This window comes from Empidonax traillii, unplaced genomic scaffold (assembly GCF_003031625.1).
Source record: "Empidonax traillii isolate 1590-97213 ecotype Southwest subspecies unplaced genomic scaffold, ASM303162v1 scaffold375:size1330703, whole genome shotgun sequence".
Lineage (NCBI taxonomy): Eukaryota > Metazoa > Chordata > Aves > Passeriformes > Tyrannidae > Empidonax > Empidonax traillii.
Window position 1 is genome coordinate 951,194 of NW_020955568.1, and position 26,706 is coordinate 977,899.

The 26,706-nt window shown below is 46.7% G+C and overlaps 1 protein-coding gene and 2 long non-coding RNA genes across 5 annotated transcripts in view; 1 reads left to right on the forward strand and 2 right to left on the reverse strand.

The window, feature by feature from the left end:
- NR6A1 (nuclear receptor subfamily 6 group A member 1) overlaps positions 1-26,706 on the forward strand; it is a 70,171-nt gene that overhangs the window by 8,134 nt on the left and 35,331 nt on the right. The window contains exon 2 of one of the 2 annotated variants that reach the window (XM_027892944.1): positions 4,426-4,485. In XM_027892944.1, coding sequence (XP_027748745.1) covers positions 4,443-4,485 — 43 coding nt within the window. In that variant the 5' untranslated portion in view covers positions 4,426-4,442. Of the gene's footprint in view, positions 1-4,335; positions 4,486-26,706 lie in introns of those variants that run through there. The other variant, XM_027892945.1, reaches the window with a different exon arrangement.
- Positions 14-3,157, reverse strand: LOC114061978. Its single transcript, XR_003572278.1, has 2 exons — positions 294-3,157; positions 14-119 (listed from the first exon to the last, which is right to left on the reverse strand). It is a non-coding gene; the product is annotated as an uncharacterized LOC114061978 (long non-coding RNA).
- Positions 4,421-22,817, reverse strand: LOC114061977. Of its 2 annotated transcripts, XR_003572277.1 has the most exons (3): positions 22,727-22,817; positions 9,932-9,960; positions 4,421-4,955 (listed from the first exon to the last, which is right to left on the reverse strand). It is a non-coding gene; the product is annotated as an uncharacterized LOC114061977 (long non-coding RNA). The 2 variants fall into 2 exon arrangements; XR_003572276.1 differs by lacking the exons at positions 4,421-4,955; positions 9,932-9,960 and adding an exon at positions 21,615-22,517.

Sequence of the window (26,706 nt, forward strand, 5' to 3'; positions counted from 1 at the left end):
TTTAAAATAACAATGTCTGTGGAGTGTTTATTGAGGAACGCAGTGCAGGTACATGGAACATTCAACTCTGTGTAGGTTTCCTTTCAGTTTTGTTGGTAAGCAGGAGCTGGGATTGTTTTCTGTGTAAATGAAAATGAGTAAAAATATTTATCACAATGACCTTACTTCCCACTTCTCTCTGCAAACAGTGTGTGTTTTCAGTGTTGAGGTAAGGCAAGCTCTACCCAATGTAGGGGAAAGGGGAGGAATGTCTCTGTATAGTAGAATTTAGCTGATAAGGGACAATGAATCACCTTTAACTCGGCTCTGCTCAGTAGTAGCTGCTCTGAGGAACTGCAGGCTGGTCATCCTCGTCTCATTCCTTCAGTGGGAAGGGTATGGAGCAAATCCTCCCAAAAGACGTTTCCAGGCACTTGAAGAATAGGAAGGTAATTGGGAACAGTCACTGCAGGTTTACCAAGGGGAGATAATGCCTGACCAGCCTCATTCCTACTGCCATGAAATGACTGGATCCATGAATGAGGAGAGAGTAATTGTGTCACTAACCTTAGGCAGAGCTTTTGACACAGTCTCTCCCATATCATCCTTGTAGGCAAACTGGGTGAAAAACTGGGCTGTGTTGTTCCAGGGGTGGCAGTCAAGGGTTCAAGCACTCACTGCTGGCCTGGTATGCTGTGGTTGTCCTTGGGAGTCAATATTAGGGCCAATACTATTTAGCAATTTCGTCAACCATCTGGATGATGGGATGGACACACTCATCAGACCTGCAGATGACACAACAATGAGGGCACAGCTGCTGTACCTGAAGGAAAGGGTTGATTGAAACTTCAAAGTTAAGCAGAGACAAACACCGAGTCCTGCATCTGGAATGCAGTAACCCCATGGAATGGTACAGGCTGGGGAGCAGGGATGACCTGGGGTCCTGGAGAACCTCACAATGAGTCAGGGAAGTGCTTGTGGTGGTGACAGCCCATCATGTGCTGGTCTGAGAGCCAGGAGGTTGAGAGGAGCACTGAGTGCCTCCTGTGGGACATGGCAGAGTCACATCTGGAATACCCTGTGCCTGTGGAGGCTGTGCTGTGACCATGTCCTTCTGTCTGCAGCCCCACAAGCTCCGCTGCCTTTCTGCCTCAGGGGTCCATGAATTGATCCCTGGCAGCTGCTCAGACACGGGGGAAGATGATGTGACTCACTGAGGCAGCACGTTCTGCTCCCTCTCATCCTGGGTCTCCCTGCAGTGCTCAGGGGACTGTGTTTTACCTGCTCTCCCTTCCTGTATGGGAGATGACAGCCTTTGGGGAGGGGGTCCCAAACTCATCTGCAAAGTCCAATGCTGTGTCACAGGTTCAGGCTAAGTTCATTTCTGGGAGTAGCCCATATACCCCTTCAATTAGCATAACCAGGGACAAGGGCAGGCAAAGGTCAAGAGAAGTTCAAAATAGCATAACCTCTTTTTGCTGGTGTTCCCAAATGTTCCTGATCCTGCGAAGCTCTCCAAGCTGGCCTTGCCGGTGTGTTTACCAGACCATTGTAAAAGTCAAAGAACAAGGCCTGGCTTGATACAAGAGAAGTAAGAAATTGAGTGGTTGAGAATAGGTAGCATTGTTGCTTAAAACAGGAGAAATAATTGATTTATGTTATGGTGGCCAATTAGGCTGTAAAGTGAAAAACTCTTAAAGAAACCCTGTGGCTTCAAGGGGTTTTTTTGCTCTGGTTCCTACTCAGCAAATAGGGGTACCCCAATAAAGGTCATCAGCTCCAAGAGCTGAATTATTAATTCCTTTCATGCCACTCAGGGCTTGTAAACAGTGTATAATACAGGAAAACAATTGGCACTGTTCACTGAGTGGGCAGAGGAGGGGTCAGGGGGTAAATACTTGTATTGGCAGCAGCTGCTCTTCATAGCTGAGCAGACTTTTGTCCTTTTCATCTTCTTGCAGTTTCCAAAATCTTAGCTGGTTTTTAATCCATATCTCCTTTGCCTTAGCTGAATTGATTTTAGGAGTTTAATGTGTTGCCTATCATTATGAAGGTAAAAAGGGCTGGAGGGGAGGGGGTTATGGATAACAGAGCAAAATCAGCATTGCCATGTTTCATAAAGAGCTGTTCGAATTCTTTTAATATTGAGAGAAATTTTTAAATGCACCTATCCAAGGCCAGGTGTAGGAGAATTAGTTGTGCTTTTATACACTTATAAAAAAATTGAAGTGTGATTTTGAGATTACTGCATTATAAATACATCTGCCAGTAACACAAGGACAGAAATGTTGAGGTGTTGGTTCTCTGGGTACCAGAGCTGTGCCATGCTCTGTGCTCCGGGGGTGGGATCTCCAGGTTCCAGCAGCACTGGGCAGGACATGAGGGAATTCTGCCTTCAAAGCTGAGCAGCCAGGCTGTGGTGACCACCGTGTCTGCCTTGGTGAACATATCAGAAATAGTTAAAATACATAATTTCAAGCATGAACTGAAACTATCCTCCCCAAGCAGGGCTGAGAAATAGTTACACCTGGTTATTGGCAGCCTATAATATGAACAATCTACAACTAAAGGACTTGAAAGGATTTGCGGTGTCTCTCTCCAAACGCCGCTCAGAAAGCTCTCTTCAGATGGCACGTGCAATATTTAGTTGCTTTCTGAATGATACTTGATAAACTATTCCAGATGTTGGCAGGTGTAGCTTTCTCCCGAGTGACTGCTGCTCACACAATGGGTTCTCAGTGCCTGCCCTGTGCCATCTGTCCCCCGTGCTGGGCAGTGACCCCTGTGTGCCAGAGCAGCAGGTAACCCCTGAGTGACCATCTGCTGAGCGGGGCCTTCAGCCCTTCTGAGAGCTGAGTTGTGCTCAGCGCTGAACCTACACCGCCTAAATCTTGCCACCCACAGAAGATTAAATGGAACTTTAAGCTGCGTTTCTTTTTTGGCTCAATTTGGCCGTATGTGAAAGCACATGTAGCTGTCAATAGGAGAAGGTACAGAACTCCTCCCAGGGATCTGAAATGGCTGTGCTGCATATGAAGAATCCTTTCTAACTTACAAACACATGTGTAGTGTGTGAGCTGCCAGCTCCTTTGGAGGGCCAGCAATTCTCACAGTAGGGAGACTAAGGTGGAAAATGGGAAGATGCGAAGTCATTTTTAACTCTGAGCACACCACAGACCTGTGCAGTGTGCTCTGGATTGTGCATCTTTCTGAACACAGTGAGATGATAAATGAATGTGTAGATGTTCTAGGCAGTAAATGCCTTGATAACTCACCGGGGAATAGGACAGGAACGACCCAGGGCATTGCTGAATAAATCTGTGATTGTGTTTGTGGCTGGTGCTCAGCACACAGAACTAAAGCTGCAGCTTTGAGCAGCTACACCGAGGAGGCTCCTCAGTGAGGCGCTCAGAGAGGTGGGAAAGCACGGCAGGAGGATTAACTCAGTGTGGTGCTGTGTCTGCTCTCACGTCCTGCAAAAATGGTCTGCTGAAGTGTTTACATTTGTTTGTGGTTTGCCTAATTAGGGCAGAACTTTGCACTTTTCAGTGTAAATAGTGATCCTCGGGGAACTGCCTCCTGCCAGGGAAATGGGAATTGCAGGAATGTGAAAGGCAGGATTTGGGCTGGCAGCACAGCCTGGCTGTGGGCTGGAGTTGTGCTTCTGGGGCTGTGTTCTGTGGTTAGGAATGTAACTAGCAGTCTGCATTTATTGGGTCTTAAAGCTAAACAGGAGTTACAGAATATATAATTATGTGGGATCTCCCAGCACCAAAATGATGGAGACTGATCTGTTTGACTTTGGTGTTTGTGGTGATGTGCTGAGAGGGGTTGTGGCCTTTTGACAGAGATCAAGCCCCAAAGAATGTATCTTTGGTTTACCTAATCTTGGGTTAAAACTGACCCTGTTACTGGAAGATGGTCTTTCCTGGTTTGGGACCTGGAAAGGTGGATCCTTCCCAAAACACAGAGGGCATCTGGCATTTGGTTTGGATCACATTCTGACTTTGGGGTTTTTCATTGGCAAACATAGGCAGGAAGTTCTGTTTCTTCTTTCAGCTGTTATAAAATAAGGCTTTGGAGTGTCTTGTATTTAAAAACACTTGTTTTTGATGCTGCTCCAGATCAAATACCAGCATATTTCCTGCCTTTGGAAGAAGATCTCTCTTCCTATCCCTAATCTTTTAAAAGTGTAGTGGACACAGATGGGAGATCATCATGTCCTTTCGTTCCACAGTAATGGTCTGAATGCAGTCTAAAGCTGATGTAATCCAGAATTTCTTTATGCTGGAAGTTGTTCTGAATTGGTATTCTCAAACCATCACAAGTTACAGATTACCAATACAACTGCAAGCACATTCAATTTAAGTGTAAATGAAAGTTTTCAAATAAAAACTTCTTGGTAACATGCACATCACATCTTTCTCATTTTCACTTTCCCATTAGCTGCGGATGTGGAGCAGATGAGTTCCTCCTCTCCTGTCCTCCCTATGAACTCCATGGGCAGTAAGTACCCCTTTTCTTGCCACATGATAAGGTGGAATTTCTCATTCTGAGATAATCCAAAGATGTGAAATGATACTCCATGTAGACTTCAAGAAGTTTTAGAGCTAATGCTTAATCATGAAAGTGGAGTTTCACGTAGGTGAGAGCTGATGAGGTATTTTTCACTAAAGTAGCACAGACCAGGTCTGCACGTTATTATTTACACCAGCAGAATGCAGGTTAAGAACCTTTGTCACCAGAGGTATCTCAGTGAAGTAGATGCCTCATTTGTGAGTGATATAAACCCCTGAGGTGATGGCAAATTATGTTGACAGGGAAGTATTAATCTGTGGTGTTTCAGTGTTAAACGTGGAAATGTAGAGCCTGGAATTTCTCAGGAAACTGAGAGCAGTGGGTGAAATCCTCTTCAATGTCACGGTAATTCTGGGCCTGTAACTTTTGAGACTTTGAAAATCTGAGTTGCTGGACACCTAAAAAAGTAGGAATTCAAAATTCCTTCTTAACGCTCCATCTAGTGGCCTCTGCTGTGCAGAGGGACCAGTCGATGGGATCCACTAGATGGCAACAGGCCCTTGTCAGACTGGTGGGACTGGGAAACCGTGTCCTTAACAGAGGGCTGAGCCTCTGCAAACCCCTCATTCACAGCAACCTCTCTTCTCACTGTTTGGGAACTCTCTGGATTTTTCAAATCTGAAATTTCAATCAGACAGCTCATTTCAGAAATGATGCTCAGATGTTCAAGCTGCTAAAAGCCCCCCAGGGCCAGGACATTGTCCCTTCCACGTGCCATCGTGCTGGTGGACTTGCACTTTTGCTGGGGAACTCGGGAGAATTGTGGTTCCTCTGCAGTGGGAATTTGTGATTCCTTCCTTTGTGATGAGAACAGCCCTGTGGGATGCAGGGATGGCAGGCCCCGAGTTGTAAATGTCTGGGCAGTTATTTGCCTGTTGATTAATAAAACACACCTTTGTAGGCATCCAGCCAGGTGTTCATACAGTTGATCATTTTTATATGGAAACAGATAATTCCACATGCATATGTAGAATAATTTGTCATTTAGAGATGTGTAGGTTATGATGATATATTGGCTAATATTCTGTTGAGCCTTTGTGGCCTGACAGAGCTTTACTACATTCAGGCCTCTCCTGCATTAAAGGGAATTAAAACAAAACTGAATTTTCCACAGTATTCTCCCAGAATGTATCTGCCAATACTAAGAGCAAAGCTGTCCAGCATGAGCTGAATGACCCTCTTTTCCCCTTAAACAACTGTATGTTATTGCTGCTCTGAGTTTGTCTAGTCACAGCTTTCATGTGTTATCTTTTGCTAAACTGAAAAATGCTTGTCAAACATCTGTTCCCTATGAAGATATTTATATAAAACTTTTGATAAACTAAATAAACCGAGCTCCTTGAGTTCTTTTGATGTCTTCCTGTCTTTGGATCCCCCCGTCAGTGCTGGTGGGCACCCGGTGGGCAGCGGGGTCCCTGAAGTGCTGGAAGGCCCTGCTGGAGCCTCCAGTATGGATAGAGGAGCCCTGGCAGGTCCTGCTGGGCAGATCCCAGAGCTCTCCAGCCCCAGCTGTCCCACGGCTGTGGTGGCAGCACTGAATGTGCTGGAGCTCAGCATCACCCTGATGTGCTCCGGGGCATCTGCGGGGTGGGCTCTGGTAGGGAGCAAACAGTTGGTGCCAGAAACATCTGAAACTTCCCAAGCATGGGTTTAAAAACATTCTGAACATGTCTGCTAACCTGTCTTCCCTTAGTGAGTTTTTTCCCTTGCTGTCTCATTACCAAACATGATTAAAGCAAAAAAAAAAAAAAAATCTCGAGGATTTTTTTACAGCAGAGTAGGAAAATGAATTCTTAAGCTTATCTGTGCATCCACAGATCTGTGGAGTGTTTGCTGAACCCTTTGGCTTGTTGTGCATTGGCAAACAGGGTGATGGCCCCTTCACTCTAGTTTTCCCTGTTTGTCTGAAATGTCTTAGAGTAATTGCAGTGAATTATTTTCACATGCCCTTGCAGTAAAGATGAACACCTCTGTCAGGACTTCTGTATTTTGTACTTTCATACAAGTGTACGTGGGGGGAAACCAGTTGGCTGAAATGTCTGTTTAAAATAATGCAACAAGTACTTTCTTGTACATCATGTAAGATGTCGCTGGAAAAAATCCAAATTGTGCACTCTCACTTCCGAGGGAGCCTGCCAAGCATGCTGAAAAATTTGAGATTTCAAAGGCAAAATGTCAAACTGCATAAAAAATGAGTCATTCTCGTTTTGATAATGTTAAAACAATTTGGCAGCCGTGCTCTTGGGCTGTTCACTGTTACATTACTGTAGTAAATTCCCTCTATCAAAGCACCACACTTACCCTGGGTGTTGTGGAAGAGCTCGCTTGGGGTGACTGAACAGAGCCCTTCACTGTCAGGCTCAGGGAGAGGGGAGATTTTCTCATAAAGCTCCACCTTTGCAAAGTTCAGTCTGTGAGTGCTGAACTCAGGAGAGTTGTTCCTGTGTAAGACTGAACAAGTTCAAGTCTTTTAGCAGAACAAGCACACAGATTTATTTTGAATATTCACCAAACTGGAGTTTAGAAGTCATTAGTGAGTTGTTCTGACCTGAACTGTTACAGTGAGCTGAGGGAGATGGCTCCTGTGGGGTATCAGCACAGCGTGCCTCAACAGGCTGCTTCAGAATAAGCCTGTAAACAACTGGAGGAGGAAACAAGGCAGAAGAGAAGTGCTTGGACCCTCTACTGCACAGGGAATTGACTGATACCAGTGCTGAGCAGAACGGGATCCACCATCCCTGGTCTGAGTGTCCCTCCTCAGAGTGTGGGGGCAATGCAGGGTTGTCCTGCCTTTACTGCATTGCACTGCTCAGTGACAGTGGCATTCCTGGGCACAGATATTCATGCCAGTCATGTTTTCTGCCTCGCTCTGTCCCATTCCTAGCCTGTCAATCCAAAGCCCCACAGCCTCAGTCCTTTCTCATCTCACTGGTCACTTTGTAGGACCCAGTGCTATTCCACAGCTGGGCTCATTTAGGAGGAAGTTTCATCTTCTATCACCAGGGAAAGCTCTAGGTTTACACTTTACTGAACGTGAGATATTTACCAACTGGGTGTAACTTTTATTAAAACTGAGTTGGTTCCTCACCTGTTCTGCCCCTTCAAAAATCCCTGTGCAGTTCTGAAGTTACATAATGCTTTTAGCACTCATACTTGCTCGTGAAGGACCTGGATGACGTGTCTTGAACCCCTCTGGTGGGATAATGGCACAGCCATAGACCTGCCTTACATGGTTTTGGGAAGCAGAACTTGGATACGAGCACTTCTTCAGCAAAACTGTTGCTTTTCTTGCCAGAAAACTGCCCAGGCCATATGAGCTTGTACGGCCGTGGCTGTGTGAGGCTGGTCCTTGGCTGGCTGGTCCGCAGTTTGCATTCATTGATCAGTGAGTTGATAGAAATGAAAACCCACCGACAGCAATGAATGTTGATTGCAGCCATGAGGTGCTGACGATGCTGCTCTGCTGGGACGGTGGGGTCACGTGGAACAGTCCCTCTGCAGTCATCTTGGCCTCAGGATGTACAGCTGTTTTCAGGGCTCCTCGGAGTCTCGGGGGTTCTGGCAAGCACACCTGGGCACTAGGGTGGCACGTGCTGTGAGTGTTTCATGTGCTGTGGGTGGTTCATGGGTTCTGCAGTCCTGTGGGGGCAAAACCGGTGCCTGCACCCTCTGAAGCCGCAGGCTCTCGGAGCCCACAGCCCTCCACCCGATCCCCCAGCTGGGGTGGAGGAGGTTCCAGGCAGGTAGCACTGAGGTGCCCCGTACTTGGCTCCCTGTTCCTTTCAAAAGAAGGGTGTTTCCTCGCTTGCCTGGCTGGGGAGCGACAGCTGGAGCTGCGGGAGCAGCTGGGCCTGGCCGGGAGGGGGCCGGTCCTCGCCCGGCGTTCCCGGTGAGCAGCTGCTGAAATCGAGCACAGGTTCCTGGGAGCAAATGAACTGACATTCCAGAGCTTTTTCCAGTGAAGCTCAAGTTGCCAGCCCAAATGGAAACGAGGTTTCCCTCCTGATCTGGCCTGTATTCTGCTATTTTGAACGTACACCATGCTCAGATTTGTTTCCAAGTGTACCATATGGTGCGGATATGTTCCTGCTTTTGTGCTGCCCATACAGAACCTTCCACTGCTCTCATACTCTGCTCTGTGGAAATTCTGCTCTAGTATAAAGTTTTAATTTATTTTCTTTTTTTTTTTTTTTCTTTTTTTAAGAGAAAAAAAACATTTCTTATGCACCAATTCACTTTTAGAGAAAGTAGAACTGGAAAAACTCAACCTCCGTAGCTCTTAATATAATCTGTAAATCATGACCTGTTAATGGCAACCACATGTGAAATCTCTGATGGTTCAGGCTTTCCATTCAGCAGAGGGTTTGTGATAAACCTCAAGGTACAGTCAACGGTCGATGGTTTTTTCTAGTTCCCAAACTCACCGACAGCGTTGAATGTTCACTGAAGCTATCCAAAGATGGCTGTATACATGCACTGTACATATTTTCCATGCATATGTTTTCCATAGACTGCCAGTGGAAACACTGCTGAGGACTGCACATTCTTTATTGTAAAGTCTTAAACTGAAAAGTATTTTAATTACGAAATGGAACCACAAGGACTAATGAATTGCAGAAGTGTAACACTGGTTATGGATGCTGAGTTGACTTAGTGTTCCTTAAAACAGCTTTGAATATACCAGAGTTGCAGTTGTGGAAAAGCCTTTCCTCCTGTGGATATTCATATTCTCAATAGCTGCAACTAAGGGTGTTTATACTGATTCAGATTTCTTTATAAAGTTCACTTAAAAAAAATTAAGTTATGGGAGCACCTATAACTTCAAACCAACAGAAGTGAGAGCAGGGGATCTACTTCTTGAAGGAGTACATAATAATCTTTGTCTCTGTACTTCTACAGCTCCTGCTCCCTCTCTTCTTTTCCCTGAAAAGAGGAAAATGGGATTTATTCTCTTTAAGTCTCTATATTGGATCTAATTATCTCCACCTTTTCCACCTGGCTTGCATGGTTTGAGAGAGGAATTATTTGCAGTTTGTTTGTTAAAAATTAAATCTGCTGCTGTATCTGAAATAAATTTACTGTGACTGAAGTGGAGCCTACAGAGTCCAGGGGGATAATTTACAGCTTACATTGCAGAGAGCTGCTTTAAATTCGGAGTATTTTCTCCTGTTGTAGGGATGATAAGTGTCTCTCTGAATATCCTGAGCTAATACATGTAACGTAACAGTAAGTGTATTGTCTAATAAAGTACTTGAAGCAATCTCGCTCCAGGAGTACAGGCTGCAGTCTGCACTTAAACTGATTGATTTTAATGGTATCATTAAACATCAGCTGATACTGAGAATCAAAAGAATTCTCCGAAAATTAGTCTCACCTTTTTCTTGCCGTCTTTTGGAGTAGGAGCTGGTGGAAAGAACAAAGACAATTTGAATTAATCACAAGCAGTGCTCAGCCTCCAATGTTAAGCCTCAGGAGTGTCCCAGAGTGGAGGGTGACTACATGTGGTAGGTATAACATAAATCAAGGAAACTGAGTTCAAGTGAAGCATGAAATTTTGGTTTTAACAAACCAAAACAGTGTGTTTATATTTAAACTCCACTGTGAGAGAGGCTTTTTTCTCAGTTCACTACTTCTTCTTTCTTTTATACCTCCACTGACCTTTGAGGCGGTAACTTTTCATCTTCTCCTTTCGTGATTTTCGAGCTTGAATTTCTTCTGAATGTTAAAAACAAACTGTACATGTTATTTCTATATCCTGGCTGTACACTCCTTCCCCCTTGCAAAGTTCAAAGCTCTCCATCAAGCTAGATTTTTGGACAGATTCCGAAATGATAAAACAGTTCTCTGGAAACACTAAGTGGGCAATATGTGCAAGGCACACTCCAAAAGTTATGGTCTGCACTGAACCTTAACATACCTTCCTCTCAGACTTCTTTTGCTTAGGAAGCATCCAAACCAGCCCAGAGCTGACAGCTGCCACCTCTATTGTTACTGCTTAATTATTATTTTCTGTCATGAAACAAGCATTAGGTGGACCTGACACCTCCCCAGCTGCTGGAGGCAGGGGGCCATGGGGCCAGGGTCCCTTAAAGCCTGACTCTGTTAGTTCTGTGTGTGGAATGCCTTGTAAACTGGGCTCCCTGTGAGCTCACCAGTGTAATGGCACCAGTCGGGGAGGCACTGACTGCTGCCTAGACCTTTACAATGAAAATATTGTACATTCACAGCATGCAGGGTTTTCTTTCAACTCGCAGCAGAGAGAGTGGATTTCTGTACAAAGAAAATGGTTTCCTCAAAATCTGCATACAAACCCTGAAACACAGAGGTTAAACCTGGTAACTCGAGTACAGGACAGGATTTAGTTAATTTTGTGGATGTTTCTGTTGCTCTGGGTATTTATGGCGCCTGAACAATTCTTACACCCTAATTCAATCATTCCATTAGCTCCTCACAATAAGGCTTTTATTTATAGCAGGGCAGGAATCCCAGCAGCACTGCCCTAAAGTATCACTAAATAAATTTAACATATGCATCTGGTAGTAAAGCAGCTTCCCTTTCTCTCCCACCCCCTGTGCTGTGGCTGTGACTCTCACAAGGGAGGTGTGTGCGACCCCAGGGATGCAAATCACAGGGGTGGATGTCTCACTGCCTGCCTGGAGCACCCATGGAAATGCCATGTGCAAGCACATTTGCTTTGTCCTGGAACAAGCTTTACTGTAATATAAAAATGTGTTTTCTTTGTCAAGGTAAATGACTTCAGCAGGGTAAGCATACAAATACACCTTGGGGAGACACAAGGATGGGATGCTGGCAGTAATTTTAGATATTGCTGTTTCATTGAAATTTGGGTGCTTAAGTAGCAATGCCATGGCCAAACACTTCAGATCCAACAGTCCTCTACAATTAGCACTGGAAATTATTTTTAACTGTCTGACCCTTCACAAGTCTTGGGACTACAGGAAATCAGGGACAAAGTTACCAGTCTGTTCCATCTGCCCTTTTAGGACATAGTGCTGTGGTGGTGATCCTAGAGAAAACAAATGCAGAGCTCTTCTGGGACCTGAGAGAAATGCTAATACCAGTTTCCAGTGATTTATGGAGGACTTATCAAGTGCTTTTGATCTCATTCTGAGTTGACAAGCTTGCTTGTGGATGCAGCATACCCTGGACTTTTGTAAGGTGTTTGACTTAATACCGAATGACAATTTAAACTGGTATGATACAAATTTGCTGTGGCAAATGTTAAAAGGATTAACAAATGACAAACGGGGAGGTCTCAGTGCAATTCCAAGTGGGAACCTGATCCACTTGGCGCAGCCTTGGACTGTTGGCCGCGTCCTAAAGCATCGCAGTTATTGGCCCGGGAGAAACATCGAGTATCCCATTTTAGCAGATCTGGGGTTTTCTTAGACAGAAGAGTGGCACAAATTTGGATCTCTAGATAAATCAAGTGTAAATGAACGCTTTAGTACAGTCAAATGCAAAGTTACATGTTTGGGAACAAGGAATACAGACCATGTGTGAGGATAAAGGACTGGGCCGCATGAAGCAGTACTTGCCACGGAGATAATTAACTGCATGTGTGTGCACAATCTGAGTCTTACTACTGTGCAAACAATGAAATGTTGAACAGAACAGAGGCTGGTGCATCTGCATTTAGTTCTCCTGAAATTGCTGGAATGATACTTAATCCAGTTCTGGCACAGGCTGCCCTAAAGACATCACTGAGCTGAACAGGTTTCTGAAAGGATGAGTGGAGAGCAATTAAATAATCAGAAAGACTGTCACCAGTAAAATAGAGTTCTCTGAGGTAAAACAGCGAAGGCTCAGGAGTTCTGTCCTGTCTGTTGATATCTTTACCTGCACAAATGAGCCACTTAGAGCACAGCAACCCTGGGCTTGGGAATGGGTCTGTCTTCATGGGGGGAAGCAGAACCTTAGCAGAACCTTAGGGTGTTAGCAGGGAAAAATGACTCATCAGAAACTCGAGGTATGAACTTCTCTTTCAAGAGCATGTGAAGGACTGGGAATTTTTTTTTTACTTATGGGGATGTGATTTTGCAACAAAAGTATACTAGACATTCCTTAGTCTTGAAAAATTTTAGACTAAGGCTCAGCAAGTCATTTTAGCAGAAAAGCAAAATTATTTTGGCTATGCCAAACATGATAATATTTTAAAATAAGGCATTTGTCAGTGAGCTAGTCTGGATGTTCTTGCAATCTGACAACCCAGGCTGAGTAATGAGATTCCATATATTTTTTTAAGTGCCTTACTGCACTCTTTCTGAGCCATTAAAATGGTGAAATAGTTGTGTTTTTTAAGCACAACTTGTTTTATCTCTCTAGAACACACACACAAGCTCTCAGAATCAAACCGTCCATCTCCTGTAACCTGCTAAAGGAAGTGTGTGTCAAATTTGCTTGTAGTGAGAAGGGCAGTGGGGGCTGGAAGACATGACCATGGGCAGGAGCTTCCTTGCTGACCTACTTACACAGGAGGGATCGCCCTGGATTAGACTCCAGCTCGCTGTCCTGTCTCCAGAACTGTTTCTGTGCCCGGGGAAGGGATGGGACACACGATGAGCCCTGTCTGCCTCTGCCCCACGCTTCCTGAAGGCTGAGCACAGCCTCACCCAGGCAGGCTGGGGAGGGGATACGGAGCTTCTGCAGGACTGGAACAGCTTCCCAGCACCCCGAGCGTGGTGCAAGGGATGTTGTTCTGAGCAGACCCAGCAGGGATGGGTTTGGAGGAGGCTGCATTTGTGAGCTGTTTGTACCTGCAGGGAAACACACCTGACCTCGGCCCTGGATGTCTCATCCCATTTCACAGAACTGCAGAAATTGTCTTTGTTGGGAAAAACTACCTTGATGTTTTGGACCACTTTTGAATTGCAGCTGTTGGCTGCAATCAATAAAGCAGTTCTGACTCTTAAAATACAGTCAAACCAGTGGCTAATAGATGTTTGGAGGATACAAGGAGGAGAAGCTCACACATTTCCTGCTAATCATCTCCTTTCTTCCAGACATTTTTCAACACAGAGACTTCTGCAGACAGGCTTCTGTGCCTTCAGTCACCAGGAATGCATTTTTCTCCTCATGAATTTGCACAGCTTCCCTGTGAACTTTTATCCTCTGTCTCTTAAGATAACATTTGTTGCCATGAAGATGATTGGCTGTGTTAGATCCATCACTTTTAATGGAGAGGAATCTCAGGTGTCCTCCTGATGGATTCCTGCAGTTGCACTATGCCCTGGCACATCCGACGCTGGGTAAGCAGCTTTGGGAGATATAAATAACGTTGTCTCTTCTGCTGTATTAAACATGCTCACAGTTCTCCATCGCTGCAGTACTGCACTGCTCCAGACCCAGGACACGTTACATTCATTGTGGTGGTGAATTTAGGATAAGTGCTTCTTCAGAGGATCCTCCTGTGCTCACTGTTCTTGGCTGGTAACTCCACGTGTGTGAAGATCAAAACATTTCCCATTAGCTGTGAATTCAGGCACGGTTCCTGTGCCTCGGTTTCGGGAAGGAGAGAGATGATCCTAACTGCAGATGATTCTGTTACCAAGCTAGTTTTCTGCCTTTTAGCATTTCAGAGATCACTGGCAGAGTCATCAGTCTGACAGCCTTCACCAGAATTAGTTCTGCTGTTGCAGGGAATTGCCTTGTGCTGAGCTTGGAACAAGCTGGACTTGGCCAGTCCCTGCCAGGGCAGGAAGCACCATGGGTTCTCCTGCTGGTCCCAAAGGTCAGACTGATCCCCTTGTTATTGCTCCTGAGGTGTGTAATGTAGCTAGAGATGAGAATGGCTTTGGCATTAAGGTCTCCTTCGGTTTGGTGGAGCAGTGCCACCCTGCCCGTTGTGTGGGCTCATCCCCAGCGCCACGCCCGCCCCAGGGTGTGTGTTTTACAGGCATCATTCCAGTTTTCCCAAGCGAGATACTGAAGACATGCCCAGAACCTGCACATGCAGTGGGCAAATGGGGAAAACAGACTGCAGAGTAATGGGGACAGAAATGGGAGGTGTTTGTTTTGTTTACATGGGCTGATCTCTAAAGACTATACTAAAGTATGATCCCTGCTGCATAAGGAAGGGTCCATTCCTGAGCAGGATGTTTCAGAGATGGCTTCCTGGGACTCCAGACCGGGGACACGACTCCAGCTGAATCCCCTGTTCACACACTGATCATGTACAACAATACAAAAATACAGATTTTTTTTTTTCATATGCTAACTGGGACTTTTTGAAATATTAGCAATTCCAGGTGATAAAGCTTAGGTTATCTGCTTGGGAAGCTGCACGCATGGAGAGTGATCCAATGAAAGATTTGCTTTTCATAATCATACTGTCTTCTCCTGATTCGTTGGTAACTGCCCCTTTGAAGATAATTAGTTCCTGTTTTTCAGCTTTATAATCCAGCAGTTCTCATCTGTTGAGACTTCAAGATTTGGAGTTCTTCTCAAAAGAAACACCTGTAAAATCTCCCTTTTTGGCTCCGTTTCGGCAGTGTGGCACCTCCAGGTCAGTTTTACGCTGCCATCTTGTAAGGCTCCATTTCCTGATACACTCAGTGCCCAATAACTGTAAATAACTGAAGCAAAGAAAATGACATTACAATGACATTGTAATGAGCAGGAAAAAAACAGGTGAGGATCCGTTCTCCCCATCCTCCTGCTCCTCCCAGAGGGTATGAGATCTCTTATCCCTTCCCAGGGTTATTCTTTCCACGCATGTGTCTTCCTTGTGAGCTGATCATGTGCCATACAGAGCAAGTGCTGATCTCACTGAACCTCTGCAGGATCCTGGCTCCTGTCTCCTGGCTGTGGTTACTCCCGTGTGGCCATGGCAGTACCACAAAGCCTCGATGTCTGTGCTCTGTGCTGTCAGGGAAACACGTCATACACGACCAGTGTGGTCCCACGCACACGATGGATGGATTTCCACTCTGTTTTGTTGGTGTTTGTTCCCATTTTCACACCAAATTCATTCAGCCCAGTTTACAAATGATCTGAATGTGCCTTGATCACACAGCACTGGCTTCAGAGTTTCAACCATGTTTCTGCGGGACTTCCCTCCCATTGCTCTGTGTGCAGCTCAGCCGGAGCAGAACATCTTTAAATGTTCTTCAGGTGTTAAAATTTAAAATAGAAGTGTCTTCAAAGACTCTTGTAGAACAACTAACTGTGATTTGGGGAAAAAAAAAGAGGCGGTCTCTTCTATCTGGTTACCAGGCAAATATTCTGTTGGAAGAAAGACTTCCTCCCCCGCCTCTTATATATTTAATTTCTTTGCTTTTGTGTGCTTTTAAATATTGGATGGATATGGATATGACCCCCAGGTGAGCAGGACTCAGCCATTCTTCTCTGAATTATACATTTAGTCTATTTGAATGCAGCCATCATGTGAAACAAAAAGGAGAAAATGTACTTATGTTCATTTAGAAGAACGATCTTTGGATAACGTCACCCAAATATTGCCGGGTTTTATCTTGCCTATAAAATAAATTGGTCCCAGTGTGCTGTGAGATGCACATAAAAGTTTGAATATGAAAGTAGTATAAAATTCAGATGAGTTGGTAGAACTGGCTTTAGAATTTTGAAAAAATGGGAACAGATTTCCTAAGTATGATGTATGAAGGAGGGATGTACTGCAGATTTTAATTTGTGAATCTCAATCTATTGGCTTTTTTTTCTTTTTTTTGGTGTCTTTTCTCCTGCTCTTTGGACCTTTTGTCCTGGGGTGTGATGAGAGCGTAAGTGTTCCAGATGTGCTCTGTACCCCAACATGATGAGCCACAGAGACTAATGATGATGATAATGCCCAGGTCTGGTCTTGGAATTGTGGGTTCTGCAATCACTTCAGTATTTTTATAGTTTTAGCACTGAACTCAATGGTGTTTAGAAAACAGTTTCTAATATTTTAAGATGCACCTTCTGCCCTTCCCTCTCCCCTGTACTTACACTAACAAGAGAGGGGTTTGCATGATATCTGTTCCAGTAATTGGTTTCTACCGGAACAATTAAGAGCTGTGAGAGGAGAGGAAATTTGTCATAAAATGTTCCAAATGGAAATCTGCTTTTATGTGGTTTCAGAATGACAACCCAGCAGGCATAGGTGGATGTGCTGTAAAGTGTCAGGATCTCTATCCTCAGTAAACAGGTGGGCCCGGGAGGGACGTCTGGATCTGGGCAATCCACACCAGCTCTCCTCCCTGGGCACCACAAAGCTCACACAGATACAAACAAAACAGGCTCACTCAAATATTTCGGTGTGTTCTTCTTTTCCAAAGTAGACTTTGTGGAAATATTGCATCTCCCCACTGGTTACTGAGGGTAAAAAATGAATTAAATAGGGCAAACAAAGCTGCCGCTAAGCTATTATGTATTTCAGATTGCTTAGTATTTGGCATGTGGACCAAATGCTTTAGATTATAAGGCATAAGCCTTTCAGAACCTTAAGTTATTTTAAAATTAAATGGATGACAGGCACAGGTCTGCTGCATGGATTTGATTTTCTTTGTGTCTTAGCAGAAGTAGTAAGCAATGTCTGTAAGTATCTAATAAAGCTATTTTTTGCTATTACAGAGATGTTTGCTATGAGAAACAGAACTGAGAGAGGACCACATTTTCAATAAAACAAATTGAACAGATTCTCAGAAATCTAGGTCACAGTAACAGATGACCTATACATGGTCCTAGTTTTTGATGCAACTGTCTAATCTGCTCTGAGAGTACTAGCCAGACATCATTCCTAATTGACCTTGATATTCAGTGAACAGAAAGAAAGCTAAAGCCACATGATATTTAAATCTTTAGCAGAAAAAAAATATATGGCAAACTTGAATGCATTCTGTTTTGTAACTAGAAATCTTTTTAACGTGGACCTTGTCTGCAAACGTGTTGATCATCTTAAAAATCTGAATTTGAGGCTCCACCTAAAGAAATAAATCTGACTACCAAGAGCCATTCCTTACACCCAGTTCCAGGGGAGGGTTTTGTGTCCCCACATACCCACACTCTGTAACGCCCTGTTGGACTCCCCCCAGCCTCTCCCGTGCAGGTCCACATTCTCTGGCAAGGTGGGAGCTCTCCCTGCCAGGATTGGGGGGCTCAGCTCAGCACGAGCCCCCGGGGACCCAGCCCTGGTTATGTAAATGGAGCTGCTGCCACTCCGGGGCACTGCGTGCGTGCAGCTGGAAATGTAAATATGGGAGACTGGGAATTGCAGCCTGGTGAAACCCTGACCACCTCTGCTCATAGCCCAGACGGATCCTTCTGGGTCATGCCATCAGGCTCGACATGCAGTGTTATTTACAGAGGCACACGAGAGGAGAGGGACGGGCACTCCTGTGCTAAATTAATTACGGTCAAAGCCCAAAAGAAACAAAGTAGGAAAGCCTCGAATGTCATATGACAAGGTGTTTTTCAAGCAAGCTATAAACTGATTTAGGTTAGCAAATGAAGAACCAGTCCCTGCACTGCTGGCAGGTTTGGGATGGATACCATGGATAACGTATGGCTTGCTGGGCCAGTTCCCTTTCCCTCTGCCTGTACTGGGCAGGCGGTGGCTGTGTCACCGCAGGGGCTCACCGTGCCTGGGCGGGAGCCACATGTGAGCACACGGCCCCTGTCCCCTGTGTGCCAGAGCAGCTGGGGCTGCGCTGCCGAGCAGCCTCGTGTGAGCCCCGGGCAGCGCCCGGGGCGGGCACGTTCCTGCTCCGCGTGCCCGGCCAGCCCGCCCGCCGCGTTCCCCTGCCCTTAATCACAGCTTGGCATCCCAGCCCAGACTGTCTGGCCTTTCCGAGGGAAACACGGGTTAACCACACGTCTGAGTAACCCAAACTGGGTAGGATCCCAGAGCAGGAATGGTGCAAAGGGACCTGCTACCGGGCGGCAGAATTCCCGTTCCCAGGCTTCTTGCAATATTCGTTCACGCACAACTGCATTTAGGTGGCACAATCAACAGCTAATGCAGGAGGGTTCTCGGGTTTGAGATGCAGCACTCGGCAACGTGCAGTTTTACCCAGGTCATTCCTGACAGTTGGGTTCATTTCTTTGTGTTACAGCTCAGGGCAGCTGCAGATGGTTTGAGCTTCTCTCAGGCAGAACAGGGAGAGCAGGAATGACTGAAGTCTGTTTGAAAAGGTGATGTCACCAGTCTGTATGTCCATGGTGCTTCTTAGGGAAACACATGCTTCCATGTTACCCTTAACATCAAAACACCCAACTGTTGTCTTTTGAGTTCTTAACGTTTGAAACTGTTGAGTGCTATTAATCAATGCTGTGGGTTTGAAACGATTACAGCATCTGCTGGCTATTATTAAGATAAAATGAAATTCTTAGGATTCCACATTTTTTGTTAAATTGCCAAGTCTATTGTGAGATCTCAGCATACCTGACACATTTTTATTGGCAACCAACCCTGTAATGCAATACTGTATATTAATGGTGGGATTATACACTGCAACTTCCAAGGCTGTTAGTGGTTCAGGCTTTTTAAGCTTTCCCTTGGAACAGCCATAACTGGAGTTGGGAAAACTGACTTTGGAATTGTCTGTTACTTCTATGTGCAGTTTAGATAAACCCTGACCACATAAGAAGAGCCATCACCATCCTTTTCTTATGTGCCTGACGGGATTATTCCCATGTCCGGGCTGAGTCTGTGGATGTTGTCGGGGGCAGGTTATGCCCAGACGTTTCTCTTATGGCTGTTTTGATTAGGTAGAAGTTCTTTTTGCCAACCTGTAATGTTCTGGTTTCTGTTCAAAACTCTCTGCTTAACAGGTACTCAAACTCTTACGACGCAATTCCAAGGACAAAATTTAACTTTTCAGCATATTTTTTTTTAAGGCAGCACTTTCAAGGGGTTAGGTTTTAAAGTCAGCATCTAGGTGAATTAGCAGTCTTACAGGTAACAGAAAAGTTGCTGTATTTTAAGAATACCATGGAATTTCATCTAAAAGTGCTTTGTACATAAAGCCATCCATATCCTTACATTTATTAAAAATAATAATATTTTTGTCTAAAGGCTTATTTTAGCTAGGTCCTTGCGGGTTTGTCAGTACCAGCAAGAAAAAAAAAATCAAAATAGCTTGATTGTAATCTAGCCTGATTCTTATCACCTAAGTTTTACTGAGAAGTAATACACCCAAGTCATTGTACTCCATCAGGAGGAGAATTCAAGGAAATTATATAATTACTCAGACAAAACTGACTCCTGTGAAAAGTATTTACATTCATATTTGTATTTCTACTGTTCCGATATAGCAGCTGAAAATTCTATGAGTTGGCCCCTCACATGAGCGGGTGTTTGTTAATCATACAAGTAGCACCTTTTTTAAGAGTGTGTTGGTTTAGTCATCCAGCCTTTTTTTGTCCTACATTGCTCAAAGGAACAGTGGAAGCAAGTCCATCATCTGTCTCATGGGCTGGTGCAGAGCATCAGCACTGCTCTTCCCATGTGTTTCCCAAATACCTTGGAAAAGGGACTGCCCCCACTTTAAAATTCTTCCCCTTTTCCCAAGCCCACGACTGCGTTGATAAAACGTGCTTAATACGGCAGCAAACAGCCCAGTGTTTGTTTCTGTATTCTATGATGCTTTGTATGCCCGCAGCTCATCACAAACACACACATCTCCCAACTGCAATATACAGCTCTCACTTTCATTGTTTTTCCTGGGTGAAGAAGGGCCAAGTCATCCCATTTGCAGAGATGCTCCCACCTAGAGACACCCTGACACTGTGTGCCTCGGAGAATTCCAAGAGTCTCAAAATCCCCTTGGCCCAGGTGTTTTATGTGGCACTAAGGTGGCAGGGGAGGGAGGATTTATGGAAAAATACTAGAAAAGAGGAGGACCAGCCACAAGCCCCCTGCTCTTTGGGTGAGGATTGCCCCGGCCGCGGCGCCGCGCACAGCGAGGGGTTGGCTTCTCAGCTAATAAAACCCGCTGGTTGGGTTTCTAATCTCAATAATTTCTGCTCATTGGCTCCAATCAGCAGATTAAAGCCCAGTCTCCGAGCAGTTCTCATTTTAACTCCAGACTGGGGGGAAAGCAGGGGAAATGGGAGGTACCAGACACTGAGCGCTTTGGTTTTTCTTATTTATTTTGGTGTTTGCCAAGTTGACACAACTGAGCGATGTCCTCCTCCACAGCTGGTACTGGAGCTGCATGGAGTAAATTTACTGAACCTTTTAGGATGAAATCAGCTGTCCAGCCACCACTAAAACAAGTCTATTAGAACACCACCCCATCTCAAGCTAGACATCGGCTGCCTCGGTAACAAATCTCTGCTTTTATAAACACTTTGAGGTTTTCTGTCCTCAAATTCTTTTAATTTCCCCCTCCCCGCTCTCCCCAAATTAAAATCTCCAGCCAGATCATACTTCTGCCTTCCAGACCCAGGGCAGCTGAAAAGTAACCATATGGACTTCATGATTTTATGTACTGCGACAATAAAGCTTTTATGACATTCTAGGTGGTTAAAAATGGCAGTCAGGAGCTCTTAAACATGGCACAGGCATGTTGCTGTTCTGAACCGACAGACCTGCCAACAGTGCATCAAAAGCTGTAATTTCCTGTGCAGTGAAGCCCCTATCTCTGCTGCCTCCAGCTTTGTGTCCCAGGGCTTGTGCCTGTGTGCTAACAAATCTCTATTGTCCAGCGGGGCGAATAGTGGCTGGGACCAAAGAATTGCTGTCTGGTTTCTATTCAAATCCAGGTAGTCAGAGATATGAATGGAGTTTCTCGAACAGCCATGTGAATAACCTCTGCTCTGCGTGGAGCTGCAGGCGCTGCCCGGCTGCTCTGCGCCGCGGCTGCGGGGAGCACACCGCTTGCAAACACGCTTTTAATGCTCCTCGTGGCTTTTAATACTTATTAACTCTTAAAGTCTGCTATCTCGCATTCCTGGACAAAACAAGGAGGGTAAACTGTCCTCTTCTCAACTTTCTGAACTTGTGGAGGAATTCTACTCAGAGCTTTCATAAGGGGTTGTTTTTGCTGAGAAAACCACAGGAAAAGTTTATGAAAATTATTTTCTTAGACAATATGGGATTTTTAAGTGTACATTGACCACCTTTTATCGTGCACAGCGCCCAAGTGTCACAGCTAATCACTGCGGAGGGTTCGGGGGGAAAACAAGTTAAATTTCTTTTAGATATCTTATACAGAACCCATTGTGAGCATCACAGTAAATCACTGCAGATGGTCTGGGGGGGCAAAGACGTTAGATTTCTTCTAGATGTTGTATACAGAGTGCATTGCAAGCATCACAGTTAATCACTGCCGACAGTCTGAGATCAAATATGTTCAATTTCTTTTAGAACAAGTTACGATAAGAAAAATATCGGGTATGACAGAGCAAGAATTGGAGGAATACTGCACGTGGGGGCTCATTTTATTGCAGTTTTTTTGTAATTTTAATGGGTTTGGTAATTAACGTGAGGATGATGGAATCAAGCCCTGCACGTCCACAGAACCAAATCCCCGACACCGGGGCTGTCTCACCCCTCTCCCCCCACCACAACTGTCGCTAAGCTGTCGCCGGTCGCGATAGTGTCCGCGGGCGGGGCGGCCGAGCGCTCGCCCCCGCAGGTGCCACCGGGGCCAGACAAAAGGGGGTCCGGGGGCTCGTCTCCCTCTCGCCGTCCCCGCCCGGGGCTCGGCGGTGCCGGGCGCTGCCGCCGCGGGGCGGGGACGGCGTGTCTGGGGCTGCCCCCCTCCTTTGTGTCCCCGTCTGGCTCAGTTCCTCCCCGCCAGCCCTCGGGCGACACGCGTGTCTGGTTACCGACCCGCACCCGCGAGCAACTTCGGCGCCGCGGAATCGCTCGAGTTTCTGCTTCTTCACCGGGGGAGGAGGGGATAGAGGCGGGGGGTGCTGCCTGTGCCCCCCTCCCCCGGTACCGGCGGGGAGCGGCTGCTCCAGCTGCGCTGCGTTAACGGATAGAACATATATATCTATGTATACATATTAAAAAAAAAAAAAAGAGCTTCTGTTGGAGAACAAAGGAGCACGTGCAGAAATGAGACTGGAAAAATGAAATATAAATAATAAAAAAAAAAAAAAAAAGAAAGAAAAAAGCCCCGCCGGCGGGTCAGGGCGCAGCGCGACCCCCGCCCCCCCAGCGGCTCCCCCCGGCCCGCCGGCGCTCGGATTAACGCCTTACCTGGCGGGGCGCTCCCGGGGACGGCTCGGCGCTGGGCTGGCTCTCCCCCAAGTTGCGGGCGGCCCGGCGGCTGCCGAGGCGGAGCGGCGGCCCCGTCCGGGTGCGGGCGGGGCGGGAGCGCGGCCGGACCCACCGAGCCCCCGCGGCCGCCGCGCCCGCGCCCCCGCCCCGCTTTATAGCGCCCGCTGACGGGCGGCCGCGCGCCCGGTCACGTGCACGCCGCCGCCGCGCCCATTGGCCGCGCGGGCGCGGGGCCGGCTCCTGATTGGGCCGCGCGCGCGCCCCGGAGGGCCCGTCCCGCCCCCCCGGCGGGCGCCGGGGCTGCTCGGGCCGGGGTGCTCGGGCCGGGCGGAGGGGCCGGTCTGAGGGGCCCAGGCCCCGCACCTGCCCCGCGCCCCCCGCACCGCACCGCACCGCACCGAGCGGGGCCCCGTGTGCTGCCCGGCCCCTCCACGGGCCCGGCCCCGCCCCGGCCCCGCCCGCCGGCCCCGCCGCGGGGCTGTCAGCCGGCCCCGACGGGCGGCGGCGGGGCCTGGTCCTGCCGGCCCCCGAGCCTCGGCCGGGTGATGCCCGGGCGTTCCGGGCCACCGGGAAACTGGGTCACGGGCAGGGCCGGGCAACGGCGAGGCCGCTTCCTAAGATGTGTCACAGATCGGCTCCAGCGCCTTTGAAGAACGAGGGGTTGCTGGAAAACCCCCGGGGGTGTCCCCTCTGGAGTGGCTGGACGACCCCCCCCCCCCCAGATCCCATGGGCAAAGCTGCCCTGAACCACACGGGGAGCTTTTCCACACGCTTTTGTTTCCCTTCCACTTTGTAGCACAGCAAGAAGGACATTGCCGTGTGTTTGGCAGTACAGAAATAAAACGCCTTTAAGCACGTTCTCAGTGAGACTACCTCAGGATGAATGAACTCTACTACCTCGCTAGTTTCGGTGGTTTGAGACTGACAAAACTCAAAGCTGCTCCCACGAACTTGTATCCTCTGACGGTGCTGGAACAGTAAACGAGACACTGGGATGTGTCCAGAATCACACAGAGGTGCGCTAACTTTGTTTTTGTCAAGTGTTTTCAGAGAGAACCTGAGGCTGAGAAGAGTGGAGAAGTTAATGCCCGTGTTCTATTTTCTCTTCTCAATCTCTCCCGTGTTTCTTAGTCTCCTTTCTTTGCTTGTTCTCAGTCGTTGACCTTTATTTCTTCTCGGAGAACATTTTGGCACAGGCAGAGCAAAGCACTAGACACCCTCTTTGGAGGGGAGGTTGGACTGGGTGGCTCCTGAGGTCCCTTCTGACCTACAGTCCTGCGCCATAGGACAGGTTCTTTTTAACACTGCATGTGTTTTGCTGCTGTTAAATGCTTTCAGTAACCACTCCTGGTGGTTCTGGGTTCCTCTGCTTTGGCGGCCCAGCAGCCCCAGTGCCCTGGGACAGCTCAGGGGCAGCCACAGGTGACAGATGAAGGGAAGGTGTCCCAGCGGTTCCTGCCCTTTTGCTGGTCAGACTGAACTTGGGTTTGTTGAGTTTTTTGGACGTGCTGTGATGTCATTGGCAGGGATGCAGAGGAGTGAGAGGGGTGGGTCAGAGGGCCCTTGTGGGCATTCTTGACAGGGATTTCTGTAGAATTCCCCCTCCAGGGCTGGATGAATGCATAAATGAATGGAAAGTGAAAATGAAATGAGAAAGCAAATGACAGTTACGTGGAGCTTGTCCAAAAGGAAGCAGTTTGGAAAGAAAAAGAAAAAAAAGGCTTGACATGCTGCTTTAACGGTGACCCAGGCTTGTATCAGTGCCATGCAGCTGCTATTGATGGGGATGAAGAGGTTCCCACCTCCTTGTCATGAGTGTGAAGGAGATAACTCATATCTGCTGTCCATTCTGCCCATAAAAGTTACTATTCTGGTTACTTTTCCAGTTCCCAGACAGCTTCCTCTGCTTTCTCTTTCAAAGATTGTCTTTCACTTCTCAAGTCACTCGGTGATTTTAATGATTCTACTGAAACGTAGTTGATGCTGCTGTTAAAATACATGTCCTGGTGCTTGCTGAGTTCTGAATGTGCTTCTGACTAAAAACACACAGCATCTCTGATCCTGTTTATGAAAGATAAAAGATAAAACCTTGAGAGTGTGTTTGAGGGCAATATGGGCTTTACAAGGCATCTGAACAGCTACGGATCCCATTTATATTTGCAGAAATAATATAAAAGTCCTCAGTACAAAACGTCAGGGTCCAGAAAAGGGAACAGTGTTTTGGCACAGTATATAAACACAACCACGTGCCAGTCTCCAGGTGCCTTTTTCTGCCCCCACATCAGAGGTGATCCTCAAATGGCCGAGTCGCTTGAGTATTTTGAGGCTCGTCCTAATTCTCCTGCTCTCATTCTCGAAGCACCAGGTCCCGTTCAGTTGGATGTACACTGCAATTACTAAATTAGAGCCGTGTTTCACTAAGCCTATGGAAAGCATCATTTCCTACTGGGAAGTGAAGGGCTGGAGCAGCCGTGGAGAACGAGTTCCCCAGGCAAGGGCACTGCTGCCGAGGCTGTTCCTGCGAGCCGGAGCTGGGCCCTGCAGGACCCTGTCAGTGATGATGGGGCTGGGGGCAGGACGTGGGGATCGACACGCTTTTCAGCCCTTCAGACATTTTACAGTACTGTCACCAACTTGGGGTTAGATTCTGCTGCATGAAATTTACCCAAACCAAAAGGGAAAAGCAGTGGAGATCTGTTGAGGCAGCTAAAGGAGAGGCAGTGCTGGTACTCCCTTGTGCTTCTCCCAGTTATTCTGGAGTCTTTCTGGTAGCTCCCATCCTGCAGTCAGGGGGATGAGGAAAGAAGAATCTGACCCAGGCAGGTGAGACCTGGGGCAGATGGGTCTCGTTTCTCTTCATACCTCAAAGCCCAGCACGTGAAGGTGTGGGGGGTTAAAGAATAGGACACTTGTCTTTTTCTTCCTCTATGTCATCTTTATTGAGAAATAAAGAGAAATCCAGAGTGTTAATCTGAACCTCCCCTCTTCCACCACCCTAACGTGCAGCACTGCACTGGTTGGACCAGCTACATTATCTTCTTATCCCTCCCCATTGCTGTTCTCTTCCTTTCCTTGGGCAACTGAGACATGTCTGTTGCTGAGTTTATTCAGGCAAGATTGTAAAAAAATTATTTAAGAAAATAGTTTGGAAAAAGTTAATTTGGGTCAAAGAAGGATTAACTGAGGAAATTGTTTCTTTACATCCTTCTGCTAAGAAGTAAGCAAGGAAGAGCTTGTTGAGCCCATTTTTGAGGTTATTTTGTATGTGCTCTGTCCTTTCAGTAGCTGTCATTTCTTAAATCCATCTAACTAGATGAGGAAGGAAGGAGATTCAGTCTGAGAGCAAATTCAAAGTGAAAAGATTTGGCCAGCGACATGATGAAAGGGATAAGTGTAGGTAGAATGGGATTAAACAGAAGTATTCTTGGTATTGAACACATGGCTCAGAAGCCTCTAACGCTCTTTGTAGCCTTATTTGAAACCAACTTTCTTTTGCTTTTGCATGGAAAAGGCAGGATAAAACTAATTTAAAAAATCAATGTGAAATTGAGCGAGATAGAAATTGTTTGATAGAATTGACAGGCAATTATGAAGCCTCATTGCAAAACATCAGGAGCAGCGTCAGGGAAAGACTGTGCCAGAAAGGCCAGTTGGATTTGGAGAGGGTGATCCAAAGGAACTGTCAGTGGGGCCGGAGCTGCCCAGTGGCAGCAGCTCTGTGCTGGCACCCGGGTGCTGCACAGGGAGAGAGACCTGGCTGCAGCATCCCCCTGGTCCGTGGTGCAGGGAGGGCAGGGGCAAACAGCAATGGTTGCATTCCTGCTCCTCTGTGCATGTCGTTTCCTCTCGGCTTTAAATCCTCAGTTTAAAGGAGCAGCCTGTAAAAGTGGAATTCCCTGGGCCTTCCCAAGAGTTCCAGTTACTGCCATGAATGTGTGTTGTGTGTGCACAGCAGGGCA